General features: G+C 38.3%; 4 protein-coding genes and 1 long non-coding RNA gene across 6 annotated transcripts; 3 read left to right on the forward strand and 2 right to left on the reverse strand.

Annotated features, from left to right (window-relative positions):
- Positions 1–1,317: 1,317 nt before the first annotated feature.
- LOC116011909 lies at positions 1,318–2,369 on the reverse strand. The gene is made up of 2 exons (XM_031251339.1): positions 1,792–2,369; positions 1,318–1,690 (listed from the first exon to the last, which is right to left on the reverse strand). The coding sequence occupies exons 1-2, from the start codon at positions 2,276–2,278 to the stop codon at positions 1,332–1,334; spliced, it is 846 nt and encodes a 281-aa protein (XP_031107199.1). The 5' UTR covers positions 2,279–2,369; the 3' UTR covers positions 1,318–1,331.
- A 375-nt stretch (positions 2,370–2,744) lies between these two features.
- On the forward strand, positions 2,745–5,163 carry LOC116011910. 2 transcript variants are annotated; one of them, XM_031251341.1, is made up of 5 exons: positions 2,745–2,879; positions 3,268–3,577; positions 3,989–4,082; positions 4,693–4,770; positions 4,946–5,163. In XM_031251341.1, the coding sequence occupies exons 2-4, from the start codon at positions 3,273–3,275 to the stop codon at positions 4,768–4,770; spliced, it is 477 nt and encodes a 158-aa protein (XP_031107201.1). In that variant the 5' UTR covers positions 2,745–2,879; positions 3,268–3,272; the 3' UTR covers positions 4,946–5,163. The 2 variants fall into 2 exon arrangements, with proteins under 2 accessions (XP_031107201.1, XP_031107202.1); XM_031251342.1 differs by lacking the exon at positions 4,946–5,163 and having other exon boundaries at positions 4,664–4,770.
- A 1,338-nt stretch (positions 5,164–6,501) lies between these two features.
- Positions 6,502–8,370, forward strand: LOC116014421. The gene is made up of 2 exons (XR_004097388.1): positions 6,502–7,306; positions 7,906–8,370. It is a non-coding gene; the product is annotated as an uncharacterized LOC116014421 (long non-coding RNA).
- Positions 8,371–14,460: 6,090 nt separating this feature from the next.
- On the reverse strand, positions 14,461–15,609 carry LOC116013121. Its single transcript, XM_031252776.1, has one exon. It carries the CDS (start codon positions 15,607–15,609, stop codon positions 14,461–14,463), a length of 1,149 nt encoding a protein of 382 aa, XP_031108636.1.
- A 3,242-nt stretch (positions 15,610–18,851) lies between these two features.
- Positions 18,852–19,553, forward strand: LOC116013122. Its single transcript, XM_031252778.1, has one exon. The coding sequence runs from the start codon at positions 18,852–18,854 to the stop codon at positions 19,551–19,553; it is 702 nt and encodes a 233-aa protein (XP_031108638.1).
- Positions 19,554–22,514: the final 2,961 nt, after the last annotated feature.

The raw sequence follows: 22,514 nt of genomic DNA on the forward strand, positions 1-22,514 counted from the left end.
CAAATTTTTACAAATTTTGAAAAACTTCATTGTATACAATGTTTGCTGTTGAAGTTGTTTTGGTACTTTCACTGTCACAAATCAATATTTTCAACCCCTTTGGAGTTGTGAGTTGTGACCATGGAAACTACAACATATAATTGTCCATGACTAAAGACAGGTTTTTTCAAGAATAGGCCTACATGAGAAAGCGATTAACCTTGACTCTTATTAATCGTCATTGCATATGAGACAATTAACGGAAATTGTCTTCTTTGAAATTTAAAGGGCAACCTCAAGTCTCATGGAGTTAGTGACATTCTTGGTATCAGTACTTTCTCACCTGCATTGCTTTCGGACAATACCTTTGCTTCTAGAACATGGTTTCCAAGTTTAGTAATTACCATCCTTGTGTCATTGCATAAACCAATTGAGTGGTCAATGTTTCTTAAGAGCATAACCGGAGTGCCAACTTTTAATGTCAATGCATGATTGGGTACACCTGAACACTTATTCCATTTAAAAATTATGGACTGTGAACATCAGCTAACATATCAACATTAGAATCAGATTTGCAAGTACTATCACAACTCAAATATGTACTTCCTTCAGACGTGTTTAAAGAACTCATATATGCATTTATAGAATGTACCACGTCAAGTGTTGGTGCCAATATCGCCCTGTTTTGTAAGTATGATGGATCATCAATTATACTTGAGAATGATGGATACGTGTTTTCCACAATTGCTTTAATGGGATCTATAGAATACTATAACAATATGTCTTCAGGTATCTCTATGTATTCACAATCATCTATTTGCCCCTCAATTTTTCCATTTCCAATGTTCGCAATCCATTCAGAAAATTGTTTCAGTTATGCATAATCATTATTTGAGGTTGAGTTTCGGAGTTGCATATTCTTGGTCAAACGTAGGACTTTGCAATACCTCCATAGGTAAGATGCATTTATTGTTGCATGCACAATATCTCGCCTAGTTACTTTTGGTATAACTGGTAAAATCTGTCTGAAGTCTCCACCAAACACAACTATTTTACCTCCGAAAGGTATGTCTAGCCCTTGTGGGTTATTGAAACGCAATATATCATGCAAGCTTCTATCCAAAGCTTCAAAGCAATATTTGTGCATCATTGACGTTTCATTCTAAATTATAAGTTTACATCTAATAATGAGTTCAGCTAATTCGCTACCTTGATTGATGTTACATGTAGAATTCTCAGTTGGGTTTAGTGGGATTGCAATCCTTGAATGGGCAGTTCCCCCCCCCCCTCCCCCCACCCACAGGTAGTAGGAGCGAAACTATACCACTTGAAGCAACATTCAGTACTATATCTCATTTTGACCTTAATGTTGCTGAAAGTGTTCTCCAGACAAATGTCTTTCTAGTCCATCCATAACCGTAAACAAAGAAAATGTCACCTAGATTTGTGCCTACAACACTGTTTATTGTGCTATAAACACCATGTTGCTCGTGTGTCAGATTGAAAACCAATTTTGTATGCTCTTCATGCATTTCTATTCTGTCATATCGCAACTCATCTTGCACCATCCGATTTATTGAACTGGATGCCCACTCAATTTCTGGAAGTAGCATTTGTGCATAATCACGCAAACTTTTTCCACATCGTGTCAATAGTTTCTCAATCTCAACCAATGCATGGTTCTTTATTTCATCCTCAGTCATGATCAAATCTATACATTATTAAAAACATAATTAGCAAATGTATTAAGATATTATAACTAATTGTCCTATTTTGTCGATGTAAATTTAAAGGAAAATAATAAATTCATACCTTGGCAACCTAATATCTTTCGTTGTTTATACAAAATGCCGTCTGACGATTGTGTCCAACATTTCTCCCAAACAACTTCAGGATGGCTTAGAGAATTTGAGGATAACAATGTGGTGAACAAATTTCTCAAGGATTGAGTAGATACCCAATGACTTGCTTCAACAATGGCATCAACATATTCTTTGTCATCTTCTAGTAGGCCTAGTGTATAACAAGCATCACGATAGGTACTGTATAGTACTCCATTAACTGTTCTTAAATCTTCATAACACGTAAGACCTCGCATCACATTCAAGAGACATCTCAAGTAGTACATTTCACCGCTACTAGGGAGAACATAGATAACTCGTCCTATTGAGAATCCCCTTTGTTTTGGTACAAATTCTCTAGTTGATTGTTTCCAAATGAATTTCATTGGCATCTCTGCATAAATTAATTGTCTAGCCGTTGGATATTTTTTGTTTGCCTCAAACCAGGCTAGGAACATGCACAATACGGCGTATCCAATTATATTAAGTCCGGCGCTATACGACGTCGGCTACCACTCCTAGCCGACGTCGTATCTCGCCTATTATGGCATTCGGCCATCGATACGACGTCGGCTACCACTCTTAGCCGACGTCGTATCGCCCGAAGTGGGTACTTCGGACGCATGGTTGTTTATTTATTTTTTATTTTTAATAAATCAGATCAGATCTGATCTCAAATCATATACCTTCTTCCCCACACCATCGCCGCACCAGCTTCCTTACATCATCGCCGCCATCTCAACACCACCTTCCTTACATCATCGCCGTCATCGCAGCACCATCCACCATCGCCTCCTGTCAACACAGCCACCGACGCAGTCCACAGCCTCCGCCGCCGTCCACAACACCGCTCTATGGTCGCCGCACGCCTCTCGCTGGTCGCCTCACGCCCACGCCGCTGAACTCCGTCGCCTCACGCCCACGCCGCTGCACTCCGTCGCCTCACGCCCACGCCGCTGCACTCCGTCGCCGGTCTCCAGTGTTCTCCACTCGCCGCCGGCGTCGCCCCTGCTGCCCTCGCCACCGGCATCGCCCCTGCTGCTTCGCCGCCGGTCTCCAGTACGTTTCCTTCATTTTTTCTTTATTTGTTTTTAATTTAATTTTATTTATTTGTTTAATATTTTAGAAATTTTGGTTATTGCTTATTTTAGTTTTGATACTTTCATATTGCTTTCTACATTGTTGGTGATACTTTCATATTGCTTTCTACATTGTTGGTGATACTTTCATATTGCTTTAATTGAGCTTCGTATGGTACAGTAGCAATGCGAGGGGAGATATGTTTGAGTTTTTAGGGAAAATAATGAAATTTGTTTGGTTTTTATTTTGCTGTTGATCAAGATTAGAAAAATGGGTTCCTGGAATCATGGAGGGTTTTATTTTTTGTTTAGTAGTTTGGTTTTTATCTGAGAGAACTGATTTCTTGGATTTTTATGCTTGTTTTTAGGGCAAATGACAGATGAGCTAAGGAACTTGGAATTTACTCTCCCAAAGGTAAAAGAGAGTAAGAAGGCTAAGTTCAGTTTAGGCCTTGCAGAACAAAAGCTTGGGTCACATATATTTGAAGAAACTAAAATTCCTTGCCAAAGCAATGAATTTGTTCTAGAGCTTTTATTAGATATTGCTTTCGTAAAGAAGCTGGTTCTCATGGCCGTGACACTCTTGGGATTTTTCGTGGTCATCAATTTGAAAACTGCAGAAGCACTGCAGAGTAAACAGCTTGAGGAGCTTACTGGGCGGATGAGGGAATGTAAAAGGTACATATTTTTCTTCTCTGATTATGATTTTTACTTGGGCATGAAAGTGTTGAAGGACTGTGGGCCTGTCTTATGTGAATATTAGGCTGGCTGCACTGATATTATCCTTTAAGATATGAAGAAAAAAAATCAAAGTATTAGAATACTTGTTTTTTTTTTTTTTGCAACCCCTAATGTGAGATCAGGCTCCTCTCTGCCCTTGAAAGCTTTACAACTACCTGTACAATCAAATCAGTGTCATTTAATTACTAGTTGATTGCTGCTGAACAAATATATTAACTCAAATAGTAAATAAGTTTTCCTTTTGTTGCATGTTAGCAATCAGCACTCAAATAGTAAAATAAGTTTTCCTTTTGTTGCATGTTAGCAATCAGCCAATCTGATAATTTTACTTTACTATGCTCCTTTTAGGTTAATCAAAGAGTTTGATCGTGAAATCAAAGATGAGGAGAGTAAAAATCCACCTGAGCTCAACAAGCAACTTAATGATGAGAAGCAATCGATGGTACACTTCTGAAATTTCTATTGCAACAAAATTGGCTTGGAAACTGTCAATTAATTATCAAACTGTTCATTTCCCAGCTCGAATGGCCTATGCTTCTTATCATGCCAAAACTACAGATTAATGTGTATACTTTTTTAATTACATGGTAGATTTGATCATTAATTAGTAATTGTTCTCTAAATAATTCTCTCTAACAAATCAGTAACATCCACACTGAATTTGAGATTATTTCCACATTTGCAGCAAACAGGCTTCTCTCTCTGAGCTGATTTGTAAATTGTAATGTTCATTGGGGATCTGTTTTGGTAAATTTCAGTATTAGGTCTAATATCATGCTTGAAACAACAGATTGACTTATTAGCATTGACTCATGATAAAAATGAAACTTGGAACTAGATGCCTCATCTAAAAGTAAGCTTTGTATGGGGGATACTGAAGTTTCTAGTACTTAGACCAAAGTAAGCATAGTATTGATTAATGGATCTGATTTCATTTTTGATTTAATTGAACTAATGGATCATTTAACAGTCAGCTATCCTACATTTTTTAATACACGTATTTTGGAATTTGTGTAAACCAAGGCTATAATTTATGGTCCTATGGTTTGTAGGTGGATATTATTACCATTGATTTCTCAGAGAAGTTGCTGTTTAGATTGAAGCTGCTCATGGTTAAAGCGGCTATCTAGGTATGCTTTTATGATGCTTTAGAGCTTAATCAAGCTTCTTAAAAATATCTTTAATTGTGTTACTTTTTTATCTTAGAAAGAGAGTGCCCTAGATTTGGGTTGGTTTCATTTATTTTCCTTGTTTCATAGTTTTTAAGGTGAAACACCAGGACTCATGGGTTTTATCATTGAACAGGTGATTAACACTTCTCTTAAATGCTAATTCAAGAGGAACAAAGTTTGGGAGAAGATTATGGCTTGTATTAATTAATATAGATAATTTTTGATGAACTTGTATTATTAATTATTATCAATTGTGAGATTTATTGCTTTTATTAATTTTGATATTATAAATATAAATTGTATAGGTTTTGAATGTGACTGTGATAGCTATATATACTTGAGCAGGTTTTGGGTGTAAATAGAAAAATAAAATGAATATTTAAAAAAAAAAAAATTACCCTACAACGTCGGCTAGTCTTATTAGCCGACGTTGTAGGGTAATTTTTTTGTTTTTAAATTACCTACAACGTCGGCTATTTGTAAAGAGCCGACGTTGTAGGGTATTTTAGTAGTTTTCAAATTACCTACAACGTCGGCTATTTGTAAAGAGCCGACGTTGTAGGGTATTTTAGTAGTTTTCAAATTACCTACAACGTCGGCTATTTGTAAATAGCCGACGTTGTAGGGTATTTTATTTGTTTTCAAGTTACCTACAACGTCGGCTATTTGTAAATAGCCGACATTGTAGGGTATTTTATTTGTTTTCAAGTTACCTACAACGTCGGCTATTTGTAAATTACTTTAACGTTGTTGCATGTCAGTTCAAGTCCTAGACCCTGACATAAAAATTAACTTTTGTAATTTTAGCTCAGATATTATCTTATCTAGCCTTTACCTTTAAGGCTATGTTTGGTTCGCAGGAAGAGCTTTTCCATGGGAAGTGGGTTCCTGAACATCAAAGAAATTGCTCCTTTCCATTGTTTAGTTCATTGAATTTGTTTTCCATGGGAACTTCAATTCCTCATTTTTTAGGAAAACAAAATCCGAGCTACACCCTCGGATTTTATTTTCCAATTGCTGTTGGGAAGAAAAATTGGATTGTCAAGACTATTTTACCCTTGCTGTATTCTTCCTCTCTGCTGGCTGCTGCTCCCTTGCTACTCGCCTCTGCCGCACCTCTGCCTCCGTCGTGGAGGAGTGGAGTCCACGACGGTGATGCCGCCTCTGCCGACTGTTTCCGCCTCCACCGACGTTGCGAGCCTTCGACGGCGACGACGAGCTCGTGAGAATGGATTTGCTGTAGTGTGATGCCTTTGATCTGTTGCAGCAGTGAGAAATGGATCTGCCTCCCTTGCTATAGTGTGATGCCTTTGGTCAACAAGCAGTGAGAATGGATTTGTTGTAACTTGTAAGCCTTGTATCTTATGCCCTAATGGGTTGTGGGCTGATGGGTTAGAAATGGGTCATGGATTTCCAAAAAAAAAAAAAAAAAGGGTCATGGACAAATAAATAACAGGCTCATCATCATCAACAACAATAATAATAATAAGGGCATATAAGTCTTTTTACATATTATTCCTTACAATTCTAAATTTAACCAAACAACAGAATTAATTTTCACGACAACTTCTTTTCCACCAACCAAACAACAGAATTTATCTTCTGGTAACTACTTTTCCATGAAATTTCACTTCCACTTCCCTTCAAATATTTTCCGCGAACCAAACGAGCCCTAAATGTGTGGGGATCTCACTGCTTAGATAACCCACATTTTCCTTACTTATATACCTCACCTTCGTTTAGAAACTTTGAAGTATTATGAAGAGGGAATAAGGAGAAACTAGCGTGCGCCACCGCCCTCGGTTTGCACGCGTGTGTGGTTTTGCGACCCAGCTCAGCCTACAGTAATTTTGTACGAGGTTCACCAACCTGATACCGTGCATACACCCCAAAAATACAACAGACGGCAGCAAGGAGCAGCAGCAAACAATGGCAGTTCGGTGGTCGAGCTCCCTTACGGCGTCACGACGGAGTCCAGCAGCGGCAATAGCTCAGCCTCCTCTGTTTCACCGGCGCGGTAGTGGACGGCGATCAGCGGCGCTCGAACAGTGATGACTCTCTTCTTCCGCGAGCGTGAACCTACAGCAATGGCCTCTGGCGGTGTGATGGTGCGTTGTCGAAGAGGATGGTGACTGACTGACTGCCAGTAGCGGCGTTCAGCAGGTCCGACGTGGGTGCAGTCTCCTCTGTTTCTTCTACCGGCGACGGGCAGACCTCCAATGGAGCTGGTGGCAGCGTGCGGGGTCCGGCGTGACCACGCGGTAGCAGGTGGCGGAGCTGGCGGTTCCGCGAAGCCGCCTGGTGCGTGCTCTGTTTCCGGCTTCTCCTCGGTCTCTGGTTTCCCTCCCTCCGTTGGGTGAGCAGCGGCGACCTTCGTTCTCCTCTTCCGGTGGTGTATGGCGGCGAGGTCCTTCTCTCTGGCGAAGCACTGGACGAATGGAGCGTAGAAGATGGATTAATGCTGGGTTAGAGATGGATTAAAGAGATTAATAAGGTAATTAAGTTAGTTAAGTATATATTAATTAAGGTGATTATAGACTAATGATAGATTATGGATTAACGTTAGATTAGTAGTATTTGATGAAGATTAAGCTTGACATAATTATGGATTCATAGTTTGTAATGGTGTTTGTTGTATAAGGATACAATAATTAATTAAGATAATAATGATTATATAATAATGGTGGGTTGATGTGGTACAAAGATTATGAATAAGAGGGTTATGAGCTAATGAGGTGAATTAGTACTATCATTAGTATTAATAGTAGTAGTAATTGAATGTTGACTCAATTTTCGTTCACAAGTTCCCCTATTGAGGACTAGCTTTTGAGATAAGCCTAGGATTGGTGTTGCTTTTGGATTAATAGCTTCAAGAGGTAAACTCCTATGTCCAATAAAACCTATTTTCCAACTCTTGTATGATATTGTGTGTATTCTTGTATTCTTGACCTATTTGGTGGTATATCTTGGATATTGTGGTTTGATCTTGAGTTTCTTGTATTCTTGATGTGCCATTTATTCTATCCTGAATGATCTATTGTTGTTGGAGTATTCTGCATTCTGGAAATCTGAGTATAATTGACCATGTATCAGGTCATATCATGGAAGGAGTACCTTCATATTAAGGATATGTACTTTAACAAGGCCTTGGAGATGGTTTGTTTCATCAATTCAGTCGTTGAAATAACCATGCATGACGAGTGGTAATGGGGCACCACTCGGTAGCAAAGTGGAAGCTAGCTATAGAAGTATGGGTGAGCAAACGGTCGATCGGTTACATAACTAACCGAAAATTTTATATTGGACGGTTAACTGATATTTTGTTCACCCCTATATAGAAGTGTAGAAATAAAAGTATAAGATAAAAAAGTACAAAGTGTCAATAAGAATTAGAACGGATTTGTTATAAACATATTAATAATATTAATGGTTTCTATTGGTGTTTGATGTTGTCATCATATTAGAATTAATTGCCTTAATTTTTTTGTTTTTGTATTTTTAAAAACTTTTATTTCAATTATAGGGTGATACATAACTAAACAACAATATTGATAATCATTTCAATTCTTGCCTACTACCAATTATATGGTTATACATAACCAATAGTGTATATGCATAAACGTTTCCTTTACAAATTTTCTGCAGAAAAAAATGACTTTAATTTTGTGGAATCTAATTTATTAACGATTAAGCTAGCGAGAATCTGCCAAGGACCTTGTAGTGCTTCAATAGGTTGAGAAAGTAGTTATGAACAGATACTGCATTGTAATAGAGTCAGTAGTATTCAAAAAAAAAAAAAAACTAGCGAGAATCTATCATTTATTCATTTATACTTATCCCTAATCTATCAATGGCATCTCTACGGTTCTACGAAATAGGAGGTCAATGGTTCGAACCACAGTAGGGTATTGACATTTTGTGTTTCAATAGGTTGAGAAAGTATATATTCAATGGCATCTCTACGGTTCTACGAAATAGGAGGTCAATGGTTCGAACCACAGTGGGGTATTGACATTTTGTGTTTCAATAGGTTGAGAAAGTATATATGGACAGATATTACATCATATAAGAGTCAATAGTACTTGAAACAAAAAAACTAATCTTTTGAAAATTGGCCTACTCCAAGAAAGAGTTTTAAATTTAGAAATGAACTTCTCAATTATTTTCTCTTATTTTCTCTTTTCTAATCACAATTACAAAAACTTCTCAAAAACCACACCAAATTCTCCACTATTGAGGAAGGCGCGCGGCCTTAGAGCATCATCAATAGCTCTTGATTTTTCACGATTTTGAAGTATTAATTAGGAAAGAGAGGGGTGGGCAAGAAAAAAAGCAAGAAAAAGAAAAGGAAAAAAAGGGACGAAAACAATTTTAAAAAAAAAAAACTGAAAAAGAGTATAAATATGCGCCAACTAAGTGCGCTTCTTGGCTCCACATGCAGAAATTAGAATTTGTTTTCCCTTTTTTCTCACTTGGTGACAAAAAATTAAAAATTGCAATAAAAAAACCGACCATCTAAAAATCATTCTTCACATTTGTTAAAAATTAAACATTTAGTTTTTTACTGTGTGTGATTTCGGGGGAGGAAATCCCTATATATGTCTATGTGAATCATACTAATGATTCTATGCAATTATTGGTATATCAAATCAAGGAGAAGCTTCACAAAAATGCTAAAAAGGAATACGCATAATTGGTAATTCTATTATGTTACTTTTTGGCATTTTTTCCTAAGGGTGCTTGTGCAGTTGTGCTTATTGTTTTTAACTCTTATGTGTGATACTTGAGGGGAAGTCATGTCTTTAAGACTCTAATTGTGTTTTATTTGATTATATGCCTTAAATCCTTTTATTTGCATGACTATATGTGAAATATGCTCCTTATTTTGATTGGAGTGTATGCTTAATGAACCATCTAGATATACTTTGTTAAAAGTATAATTGCACATATATTAGTGTATTTGACAAAGAATAATTGTCTAATAATTATAGATATACTTTGTTAAAAGTATAATTGCACATATATTAGTGTATTTGACAAAGAATAATTGTCTAATAATTATTATGGTAATTAAGTTAAACATTGGTCATTGTATAATAATTATACTCCGTATTACAAGCTTATATTATCCATGGGCGAATATACTTCTTTCCTTTACATTCGGATTCAAACCTGTGACCTCTCACTTGGGAGAGCCACATCTATGCCGCTTGACCACAAGGTCTCTGGGGATTCTTAATAATTGAGTGTTATGAATTAATTCCCACCAACTTTTAATGGAAAAGTAATGCAACCAATTAAACAGTACTATACTAGGAAGAAAAATATGAACGAAAATTTTTAGGGGTGAATATTGAATAACATTACTCTTTAAGAAATTAATTTTTAAAGAAGTGATTTTTTCCGCTCATCTTAAGGAAAAAGTTGGCGGAGGGGTACGTTGAGGCCTGAGGGAATAGGGCAATATGTGATATGTCACAGCTTGCTTGCATGCGGCGAGTATTTATGAAGAGGTGATGAGTTGCAATTGCTCACTACTTGTCACTACTGCCATTTGTCATTTGGATCACTTTAATGAAAAAGCTTTACTTTTGCACAAAAGTAAATTGATGGATTTAATTAACCCGAGACAATCCAAATTAATAAACCAAATAACAATAGGAGTGCTACTGAAAGATGATTCGATAGGAAAGATAATGGATCAATGTCACGGAGACAAATCTTATATTAAAGGGAAACACACATTTTTAGTCCCCCAATTAGTAACACATTTGAAATGTTATCCCTATCTTTCAATTTGAACACATTTGGTCCCTCAAATATTAAGACGGTTGTCAATTTAGTCCTTCTGTTAGGTTATCCCAATTAACACTGTTTAGTTGCATGATAATATTCAAAAAAAATTCCAACAATCAAATTACTATACGATGTATATTATAGTATATTCAAAAAAATATTACTATATTATTTTAATGTACGTAATTAAATTCCTCACATGATAATATTCAAAAAAAAATTCCAACAATCAATTTACTATATGAGGTATATTATAGTTTCAAAAATATATATTATTATATTATGTTAATGTACGTAATTAAATTCCTCTTATGATAATATTCAAAAAAATAAAAATTCTAACAATCAATTAAATTACTATATGATGTATATTATAATATTAAAAAAATATTACTATATTATGTTAATGTACGTAATTAAATTCCTCTCATGATAATATTCAAAAAAAATACAAATTCCATCAATCAAATTACCATATGATGTATATTAGAGTTTTTAAAAAATATTACTATATTATGTTAATGTATGTAATTAAATTCCTCTCATGATAATATTCAAAAAAAAAAAATTCCAACAATCAAATTACCATATGATGTATATTATAGTATTAAAAAAATATTACTATATTATGTTAATGTACGTAATTAAATTCCTCTCATGATAATATTCAAAAAAAAATTCCAACAATCAAATTACTATATGATGTATATTATAGTATTCCAAAAAAAATATTACTATATTATGTTAATGTACGTAATTAAATTATTCTCATGATAATATTCAAAAAAAATTCCAATAATCAAATTACTATATGATGTATATTATAGTATTCCAAAAAAATACTCCAACAACAAATACCAAAAAATTCTTGATAATTGCTGACACATAATATGATAGCTACAAACGGTTAACTGATATTTTGTTCACCCCTATATAGAAGTGTAGAAATAAAAGTATAAGATAAAAAAGTACAAAGTGTCATTAAGAATTGGAACGGATTTGTTATAAACATATTAATAATATTAATGGTTTCTATTGGTGTTTGATGTTGTACACTATAATTGTGTTTGGTTTATAGGGTTAGACACAAGAAATGAGAATAAAAACTATACACATTGTTTAGTTGACAAGTGCCAACATTTTAAAAACACAGGTATATGTTTTGATTAATCCTATAATTAAAAAAATCTTTACTTAACCGCAGAGATGCCATTGATAGATTAGGGATAAGTAAAAATGATAGACTCTCGCTAGCTTAATCGTTAATAAATTAGATTCAACAAAATTAAAGTAATTTTTTTCTGTAGAAAATTTGTAAAGGAAACGTTTATGCATAATGGAAAAAATTTTGTAAAGTTAATACACTCCCATATAATTGGTAGTAGGCAAGAATTGAAATGATTATCAATATTGTTGTTCGGTTATGCATCACCCTATAATTGAAATAAAAGTTTTTAAAAATACAAAAACAAAAAAATTAAGGCAATTAGTTCTAATATGATGACATCCAAAACATAATATGAACAACAAATCTAAACAAAAATCTATAAGAAATAATCATATGTAGTGAGGATGCGACAAAATGAGGAGGTGATGAAACAAGGAGCGACAAGACTGAATTAATGATATGATATCTGATTTAAATTAAGTAAAGATTTTTTTAATTCATGAGAGGATGATGGATGATGCATGATGGAATTTGTATTTTTTTTTGAATATTATCATGAGAGGAATTTAATTACGTACATTAACATAATATAGTAATATTTTTTTTTGAATACAATAATATACATCATATAGTATTTGATTGTTGGATTTTTTTTTTGAATATTATTATGAGAGGAATTTAATTACGTACATTAACATAATATAGTAATATTTTTTTGGAATCCTATAATATACATCATATAGTAATTTGATTGTTGAAATTTTTTTTTTGAATATTATCATGAGAGAAATTTAATTACGTACATTAACATAATATAGTAATATTTTTTTGAATACTATAATATACATCATATAGTAATCTATATATATATATATATATATATATATTAAAAATACACAAGATTAAAATATTTTGAACCATAATTGAATTGCATGGTATAATAACTATAATTTTGTTTAATAATTATTACTTTCCGTGTGACTATTTTGTTAATATATGTACATAAATAAGGAATCCATACAGGAATGAAATTGAATAAAATATTTCATTAATTTCCGTCTATAATAATAAGGAATGGAATCATATTTTGAATATTTTGTCAATTTTAGCCATAAATAAGGAATGATAAGGAAAACTAGAATTTCTGATAATAAGGAATTAGTATATATTGTTATGTTGACCGATTTCAAATTTTTTGGACTAAAATGAGCGGGAAAGCTAGCACTTCTATTTTAATATAGATATATAGATATATAGATTATAGAATGACTAATGAAGTAATAGAAATAAAAGATCAAAATAAAGAGAGAGATATCGAGAACATATGAATTTAGTTAAAGAAAGAAAATAAAGAGAGGAAATTACAAATAAAAAAAATTAGAAACAAAAATAATAAGATCACAATTAAAATATTATGAATATAAAGAAGAACAAATTATATTAGAAAATGAGACTAAAAAAATTAAAAGAAACAAATATAACAAAAGAATGGATTTATCTAGAAAATAATTAGAGAAAAACAATCTATAAACATGAACCCTAGTGATGTAAAAGTACAAGAAATTAAAAATATAGTAAGGAATGAAGAAGTACAAGGAGAAACTAGTTTGGTACAAGAAGAAAAAAATGAAATAGTTCCTATAAATGCTTGTAAAAGAGAAATAAAACAATGATGATGGATATTAGTAAAATGCTAGAACCTGCAAAGAAAACATTAGATACATTAAGATAATTAAAAAAAAATAAAGAAAGTAGTATATGTTATATATTTTCTCAATCTTTTTTAGCTCAAAGAAAAATTCTAAAATGTCTAAAGAACATAGTGTTGTAACTTTCCTTTAAAATCATAGAAAAGAAATAATTGAAAGAGAAAAGGCTAAATATGAGAAGATTAAAGAAAAATTTAAAGAAAATAATCTTTTAAAAATAAATGAAAGTGAAAATGATATGTCTTCACAAATGGAAAATGTTAGTTTACTAGAATTAATATAACTATAACAAGACTAATAATAGGAAATAGAAGAATTAAAGAAAGAAAACATGAAGCTATTAGAAAAACAAATGAAAAATGGTATAGAAAATATAAAAAATATATATATAAGAGATCATATAAAGAGACTAAAGCAGAGTTAAAATCTATAAGATTAGAAAATAAGCAAATAAAGAACGGAATGGAAGAAATAAATGAAGAAGTAAAAAAGTTAACAGAAAGATTAAAGAAAATAAATGGAAAAGAAAAAGAAATTAGTACTAAAAAAGAGAGTAGTGAAAGTCTAGAGTGAAATAGATAATAGTTAAACTCAAAAAGAGAATCTGATAGAATAAATTAACAGTGATGGATTTAATTAATTCGGGGGTCCGAACTAATAAACCCGTTAAATGAATGATAATACGAACGAGTAAGAAATAATAAGCAAAATGAATGTGACAAGGCCACGGGGACCAAGTATTGTATTAGATCGTAGTCAATAGGCTATTACAAGACGATGTAATGCTATTACAAGTGCAGTTTAGGACAAAGAATATAGAACATGTCTTAATGAGAAAATAACACGCCTACTTATACCCTCCAAAACCCCTAACCACCCCCTAAGACGGGGAACGGTTATAGATCTGATTTGACCGCGCCCGCGCCGCGACCGGGCCTGTGGCCCCAACCACCCGAGGCCCGTGGCCGAGATCTCTCACCTGAGGCCTTGGGCCGAGGCCTCTGGCCGAGACCTCCTAGCCGAGGCTCTGGGCCGAGATGCTAAATGAGTTAGAACACGGGGCTCCACCCCGGGTCCCGGATCTTCTCGTTTACAGTGTGCCGAGGTGGATGGCGTGGAGCCACCCCCTTTCCTCCATACGTTGCCTTGGCTCTGGTTCTGGCCCTGGCCCCTGGGCCTCTTGACAAACTGGCCGAGGTAACCCCTTTGGATGAGGTCCTCGATTTGATGTTTGAGGTGGATGCATTCATCTGTGTTGTGCCCTGTCTGGCGGTGAAACCTGTAATATTTATTGGGGTCCACCTTGGGGGATATCTTCATGCACTCCCCTGGGTACTGCACGATCCCTTGGCCTTCTACGTGGTCCAGGAAGGTGCTTACGGGCTCTGTTAAGGGGGTGAGGAAACGCGTAGGGGTTAACCGAGGTCCCTCGGCAAACTCGCGGCAAGGTGGCCTTGGTGCCCGCCGCTCCTCTTGAGGTGCTTTGTCTTTCCGACTCCTCCCCTCCTCCTCTTCCTTCTTTTGCTTCTCAGCTACTTCTTCTTCTGCGAACCTTGTTGCCCGATCTATCTGCTCGTTGTAGGTCTTGGGAGGGTACCGGATGAGGTCCCGGTAGAACGGGCCGGACCGTAAGTTATTCCTGAAGATTATTATGGCTGCCCTATCGTCGAAGTTGGCGACCCCCAGTACCTCACGCTTCCACTTGTTGAGGAACTCAGGTAGAGAATCTGTGGGCAGCTGTTTTACATGATATAGGTCTGCAAACTCCTTCCTCTTTTGTACGTTGCTGGCGAAATATGACATGAATCGCTTGGTAAGGGCCGCGAAGGTAGAGATGGAGCCCTCTGGGAGGGATCCGAACCAGTCTTGTGCCTGGCCATCCAGGGTCGAAAAGAAACCCCGGCACATGATAGCGTCACTAGCCCCAGTCATCAACATGGCGGCCCGGTACCTGTTGAGGTGCGCTCGCGGGTCGGAAGTCCCCGAGTACGTCTTGATTGTCGGGAAACGGAAGTCCTTGGGGAAGGGCTCTTCCATGACGGCCCCCATGAACGGGGTGGTTAGCACGTCTTGTGGCTTCGGAGATCCGTCCTTCTCATCAATCTTTTTTTGGAGCTCGTCCATCCTCCTTCGGAGCTGCTCGACCTCATCTCAGTGTGGGCTCGGGGCCCCACCGTTGGTCTCCCCGGACCGTTCGGCTCGGGAAGCTTGATCTTGTCGCGGCTGGGGTCGGGGTTGACGACTCGCCGACTTGGGCGCAGCAGACTCCTCCGCCGGGGGCCTTGTAGATAACCTGTCTCGGGCCGGTACGCGGATACTCAACCGAGCCAAGGCAGACTTGGATCTGCCCGAATGCTCCTTACTAGGCTCCCGACATTCCTGTTTGTTTTGGTGGACATCCCCTCCCCCCCGCCTCTCCGACAGTCGGGGTGAGTTGACCTCCCCTTCAACTTGAGTCCTGTGCGCTCGGGGATGCCTGCTGTTAGGCTCACCGCGCTCTCTCGGGTGCGTTGGTGCTGGGGTCGGTACTCTGTGGGGGGCGTCGGGGTCGAGTTGGGAGGCCTGAGGACCTCCCTGGAGTCCTTCCACGAGACGGGTCAACGCGGTGGCGGCCTGTTGAATGGCGGCCCACCCCTCCGGAGGGGGAGGGGCGGTAGGCGCCGACCCTCCATTGCGGTTGTTGGTGAGATGATCCCTCAAGTCCCCCGCTGACCTTACGGAGAGGGCTCGCGGGTGACTAGCAGCCCCGTTACGACCGTTCCCGCTCGGTGGGACGGGGGCGTTTTGGGAGCCGTTGGTGTTACGAGAGTTGGATCTCGATATTGCCATAGCTAGGGTAAACTAGCACGCTTGAGCCTGACGTCGGCTCTCAATTAAAGCACCAATGATGGATTTAATTAACCCGGGGGTCCAAACTAATAAACCCGTTAAATAAATGATAATACGAATGAGTAAGAAATAATAAGCAAAATGAATGTGACAAGGCCACGGGGACCAAGTATTGTATTAGATCGTAGTCAATAGGCTATTACAAGACGATGTAATGCCATTACAAGTGTAGTTTAGGACAAAGAATATAGAACATGTCTTAGTGAGACAATAACACGTCTACTTATACCCTCCAAAACCCCTAACCACCCCCTTAAGACGGGAAACGGTTATAGATCCGATTTGACCGCGCCCGCACCGCGATCAGGCCCGTGGCCCCAACCACCCGAGGCCCGTGGCCGAGATCTCTCACCCAAGGCCTTGGGCCGAGACCTCCTAGCCGAGGCTAGGCCGAGATGCTAAATGAGTTAGAGCACGGGGCTCCATCCCGGGTCCCACATCTTCTCGTGACCCTTGTCTTGTCCCCTCGGGTCGACTTGATCCGTTCCTAATATATCCATCAAACAGAAATATCTCCTTGAATCCAATTGTGCATAATATCCTAACAGCCTGTAAGAGGGAATTAAGTGGACTTGAGGCATGGCAAGTACTCTGGTGTGGCACGGGAGCAAAATGGCTCTGCGGACAAGTTGGCAGCACAAGCAAGCTCCTTTGACAGAGGCGTTCATATCCTCATACACCCACCGGAAAGTTTAAAGAGGTCATTAGATGATGATGCCGTTGGCATCCCATGTTGGCGTAATGTCTTTGGTAACAGATAGGATACTGTAAACCATGAATATTGTATAGTGGGTATCCCCCTCCAGTTGAAATTTAAAAAAAAAATTATATAGAAAACTTTTGAAAAAAAATAAAAAAGAAAAATTATATCTTATGAATGAAAACGAACAAATAGTAAAAGCTTTAGATAAAATTAGAAATGTAAAGGAGATCATAAAATAAGAACCTAGTGATATTGATACCTATCCAGCTTCCTCTCACCTTTTCGTGAGCCTTTTTCTCTCCATATTTTCGTGAGCTTTTCCTTTTTGTTTTTTCCTTCCTTTCATGGATTCCGACGGTACTTTGCGAGCTATGGCAACACTTACCCTTGCGGATCTAGATGATGATGATGCTGTCCAACAGATTGGGAATGTCTCACTTGAGCCCCAAGGGGACGATGATGATAGCCCGGAGTTTTATGTGGCTGGTCGACTTGTCACTGATAAACCAATCAAGCTTGCGTTTTTCGGAGATACGATGGGATCTGTATGGCGACCTTCAATGGGAATGAATGTAAAGGAACTATCGCCGAAAAGGTACTTGTTTCGGTTCTTTGATGAAAACGACGTTTCCCGTATTTTGGAGGACGGCCCCTGGACATATGAGCAAAGTCTTCTATTGCTTAAATGGGTGCCATCCATTGACGAAGCAGAGGAAGTTCCTTTGATTCATGCTGATTTTTGGATTCAAATCCATGGTCTGCCGGGTGGGTTTCGATCTGAAGCAGTTCTCCAAGCGATTGGAGGTTTTATTGGTAATGTTACGAAGTTTGATGAACGTAACTTTGATGGTTCCATACGTACTTTCTTCTGTATTCGTGTTGAACTTGACGTGAACAACCCCCTGAAGAAGGGAATGAGGCTGAAGAAAGATTCTGGTGAGTGGGTTAAGGTTGATTTTCAATATGAACGCCTACCAACCTTCTGTTTCTTATGCGGATGTATTGGGCATGGGGAACGCTTCTGCCATCAAAGGAAGCAAGGGTGGAACGTGAATACTGAGAAACCTTTTGGTCCAGAGCTTCGAGCAGGAGGGCGGAGAAGTGCTCCAACGACTAGGCAAAAATGGATATCTCCGGAGACAAAAGTTGAACGTCGTCAGTGGGTCACTCCAGCGATGCGATCTGATTTGGATAATAAAGGAAAGATGCCGATGAATAAGGGGGATGATTTGCATGCCATACAGGTTCATGGGGATATTCCCAAAACCATGCATGGAAAATATTCTAAAGATAAGGAAGTTTTGGTAACTAATTTTGGTAAGGATCCACATGCTTGCGATGACGGTGGTCTGGTGTTATTTGATAAAAAACGCTGTCGTACTGGGACTTTGGATGAAGAAGAGACGATGGTGGATACTCCTATGGATGTTCAAAAAAGAGGTCTCAAAAAACTTGTTAATGGCGGGTACTGGTACGTCCCAGTCCCGCCCATCCCAATGAGTTCCCTTTGTTGGAACTGTCGTGGACTTGGCGACCCACGAACAGTTCGGGAAGTTTTGGCCTTAGATTCTAAGGTCAAGCCAATGTTCATATTCCTTATGGAAACTAAAGTTCGCCGTGAACATGCTGAGCGGTTGAAAATTCAGTTACAATTTGAAGGTCTTTTTATGTTAATGGTGGTGGTATTGGAGGAGGGCTAGCTTTATTTTGGCGTGACAGGGGACTAGCAAATCTCCTTAGCTATTCTAAAAACCACATAGATATCCAAGTTCGGATGCCTGGCTATGAACCATGGAGGGTTACATTTTTCTATGGCTACGATGAGAGGAATCGTCGTCTCCAATCTTGGGATTTACTCAGGTCTTTGTATTCTAAGTCCGACTTGCCCTGGTTAGTTGTCGGTGATTTTAATGACATCGCTACCCCTTCTGAGAAGAGAGGATTACACCCGCACCCAACTAACCTCATTGATGGATTTAATCTTATGTTGGACGATTGTGGTCTTTTTGACCTGGGTATGAGGGGAAGACGATTTACCTGGGAACGTGGTCGAGGTTCTGAAAACTGGGTTGAAGAGAGGCTTGACAGGGCTGTGGCTGGAGCTGATTGGTGTACTTTATTCCCTCAAGCTACAGTTTTCAATCACGACGTTATTACTTCCGACCGTACTGCTTTGTTTGTTGAAATAGAGGGACCTCGTGTAGTTCGCCAACGCCGCAAGTTCATGTTTGAAAATGCATGGTTGAAGGATGCTGGGTGTAAGGAAGTTGTAATGGGAACTTGGAATAATTCTGCTGGTGATATCCTTCCCAACCGATTATTACAGTGTGGTGTGTCTTTGAAGAGATGGGGAGGAAGCTTTGTAAAGCAAACTGAGAAGGAAATATTATCGCTGCAAGGACGCCTTAATAATTTGCGAGACCGTAGAGATGTTAGTGCTCTTGATTTGTTTAGAGAGCTTGATGGCAAGATGTGATCACTCCATGATTAGTTGAACATTTATTGGCGACAAAGAGCGAAGCAATTTTGGCTTAAATCGGGCGACAGAAATACGAAATTTTTCCATCTTTATGCCTCGGCACGGAAACGGAAAAATCGTATTATAAAGCTTCGAGATGAAGCTAATAATTGGATTGAAGGGACCGGGTTGTTGTATCTTGCTATGAATCACTTCACAAATGTTTTCAGTGCTAAAGGTATATTCATTGAGGATGCACTGAACGAGCTTGCTCCAAAAATTATGGATGAGGATAATGAACGTTTGCTACGTCCATTCTTAGCAGACGATGTACGTGAGGCACTTTTCGCCATGGCACCGGATAAGTCTCCAGGCCCCGATGGATTTAGTTCTGCGTTCTTTCAACATTTTTGGGCGGAGATTGGTCCTGATGTTACCCGATTTGTTCTAGACTATGCCAGGGGTATGGAATTCCCGATTGGTTTTAATGATGCTGTTATTACGTTGGTTCCTAAGAATGCTTCACCTTCTACTATGGGAGACTTGCGTCCGATAGCACTTTGTAATGTTATTTACAAAATCCTATCGAAAATGCTTGCTAATAGGCTAAAGAAAGTGCTAGATAAGGTGATTTCTATTTCACAAAGTGCATTTTTACCCGGCCGTCTAATTACAGACAATGTTCTTGTGGCATCTGAATTGATTCATTACTTAAACCGTAAAAGGGAGGGTCGCGATGGTTGGTGTGCACTCAAGTTAGACATCGCAAAAGCCTATGATAAGATGGAGTGGGGCTACTTGAGAGTGATTATGTCTCGCCTGGGCTTTGATCATCAGTGGATTGAGGTTGTTATGCATTGTGTGACCATGGTTCGGTACAAGGTTGGAGTTAATGGAGATCTTACTGATTATATTATTCCTACATGTGGTCTGCGCCAAGGTGATCCATTGTCTCCCTATCTTTTTATTATATGTGCAGAAGGGCTATCTCATTTGATTTCTAAAGCTGTACAAAATAAGGTTATTTCTCCGTGTGTAGTGGCCAGAGGTGCCCCTGGGGTGTCTCATTTATTTTTTGCAGATGATAGTCTGCTATTTTTCAAGGCCACAAGCCAGGAAGCTGAAGCAGTCAAGGGTTGTCTAATGACCTATGAAAGAATGCCTGGGCAGTCAGTGAATTATACCAAATCAGGCATTGTTTTTAGTCGTAACACAAGCGAACATATACGCAATGCAGTGTCTAATGTGTTTAATGTTGCACAAATTCAAAGTATTGGAAAATATCTTAGTCTACCTATGGGGATCGGTCGGAACAAGAAAGAGGTGTTCTCCTATATTGAATCCAAGTTAACCCATCGCCTAAGTGGTTGGCACAAGAAAGTCCTATCCCGAGCCGGGAAAGAAGTGCTACTTAAGAGTGTTGCTCAAGCGCTTCCTACGTATACTATGAGCTTGTATTTCCTTCTGGTTACTTTTTGTGAACGACTGGAGCGGATAATGAATAAGTTTTGGTGGACAACAAATGGCAATAGGGGAAGCGGGATTAGATGGATGGCTTGGGGACGTATGTGTAGTCCGAAAGTGCATGGAGGACTGGGGTTCAAACACCTTAACAGATTTAATATCGCTTTGTTAGCTAAACAGGGGTGGAGACTATTAACACAACCGTCTTCTCTGACTGCTCAGCTATATAAAGCCCGGTATTATCCTCATACTGATTTTCTGGAAGCTAACATTGGGGCCAATCCAAGTTTTTGTTGGCGATCTATCCTTGTAGGTCAACAATTACTCCGACGAGGCTGTGTTCGTCGAGTTGGTAATGGTCGTACTACTTCAGTTTGGATGCATCCATGGCTCTCGAATGATCAGGATCCCTACATTCATACTCCTATTCCGCAAGTTGACATGCAGGTTGGTGACTTGATTGATCCTAATTCAAATAACTGGAATGTCCAATTGCTTCATGAGGTTTTTGACAGTAGGGATGTGAACCTTATTCTTCAGATTCCAATTGCATTGAATTTTGAGGACTCTTGGTGTTGGAAGGATGACATTCGTGGTATATACTCCGTAAAGCATGGGTACAAGCGGTTGTCTGAAGCCAAAGGAAACGTACATATTGAGGATAGGATGTGGCGTGATATTTGGAAACTAAAAATCTCATCCCATATCCAGAATTTTTTGTGGCGCTGTCTACACTGTATTGTTCCAACGAGGGCTGCATTGGTTCCTAGAAGAGTTGACATGGATGTTCTATGCCCACTCTGTGAGCAAGTCCCTAAAACCTTATGGCACTTGTTTTGTGATTGTGTTAAGACGAGACCATTGTGGCATGATGTTTTGGACTGCCAACTCCCTGCGCATGAAGAAGATTTTATTACGTGGCTCTCTAATAGACTTGCAACAAGAAGTTGGGTTTTAAAGCTTATTGTTGTTGCTATATGTTGGAGTGTTTAGAAGGTAAGAAATGAAGTGGTCTGGAATCATTGTGAATGGCAATTGGTGCAAGTCAAAATGGTGGTGTCAAGGTTGATAAATGAATGGAATGCTGTTATGAATGATGATGTTCACACTTTGGATTCACAGCTTACTGTGCCTTTAGTTGAAGAATTCCCTACGGATGTGGTGGCAGTATTCATGGATGCGGCTGTATTTGTGGACACTGGTCAAGCAAGTTATGGAGTAATTATTAAGGATAACCTGGGTAATTTTGTTGCTGCTAAAAATGGCCCTTTACGTTGTTTGGGTAATGCGCATTTGGCTGAGGCGATGGCAGTAAAAGAAACTCTTTCGTGGGTTAAGGAAAGGGGTTTTGCAAAGGTTATTGTGTATTCGGATTGCCAGATGGTTTGTAATTTTCTTAATGGTTCATTACCTGATCTTACGTTGGCTGGCTGTGTCATTAGTGATTGCCGGGATCTTCGTCGACACTTTGAAGTGGTGTCTGTTAAGTTTATCTCAAGAACAGTGAATCAGGCT

Source organism: Ipomoea triloba, chromosome 3, assembly GCF_003576645.1.
Source record: "Ipomoea triloba cultivar NCNSP0323 chromosome 3, ASM357664v1".
In the NCBI taxonomy this organism is placed as follows: domain Eukaryota; kingdom Viridiplantae; phylum Streptophyta; class Magnoliopsida; order Solanales; family Convolvulaceae; genus Ipomoea; species Ipomoea triloba.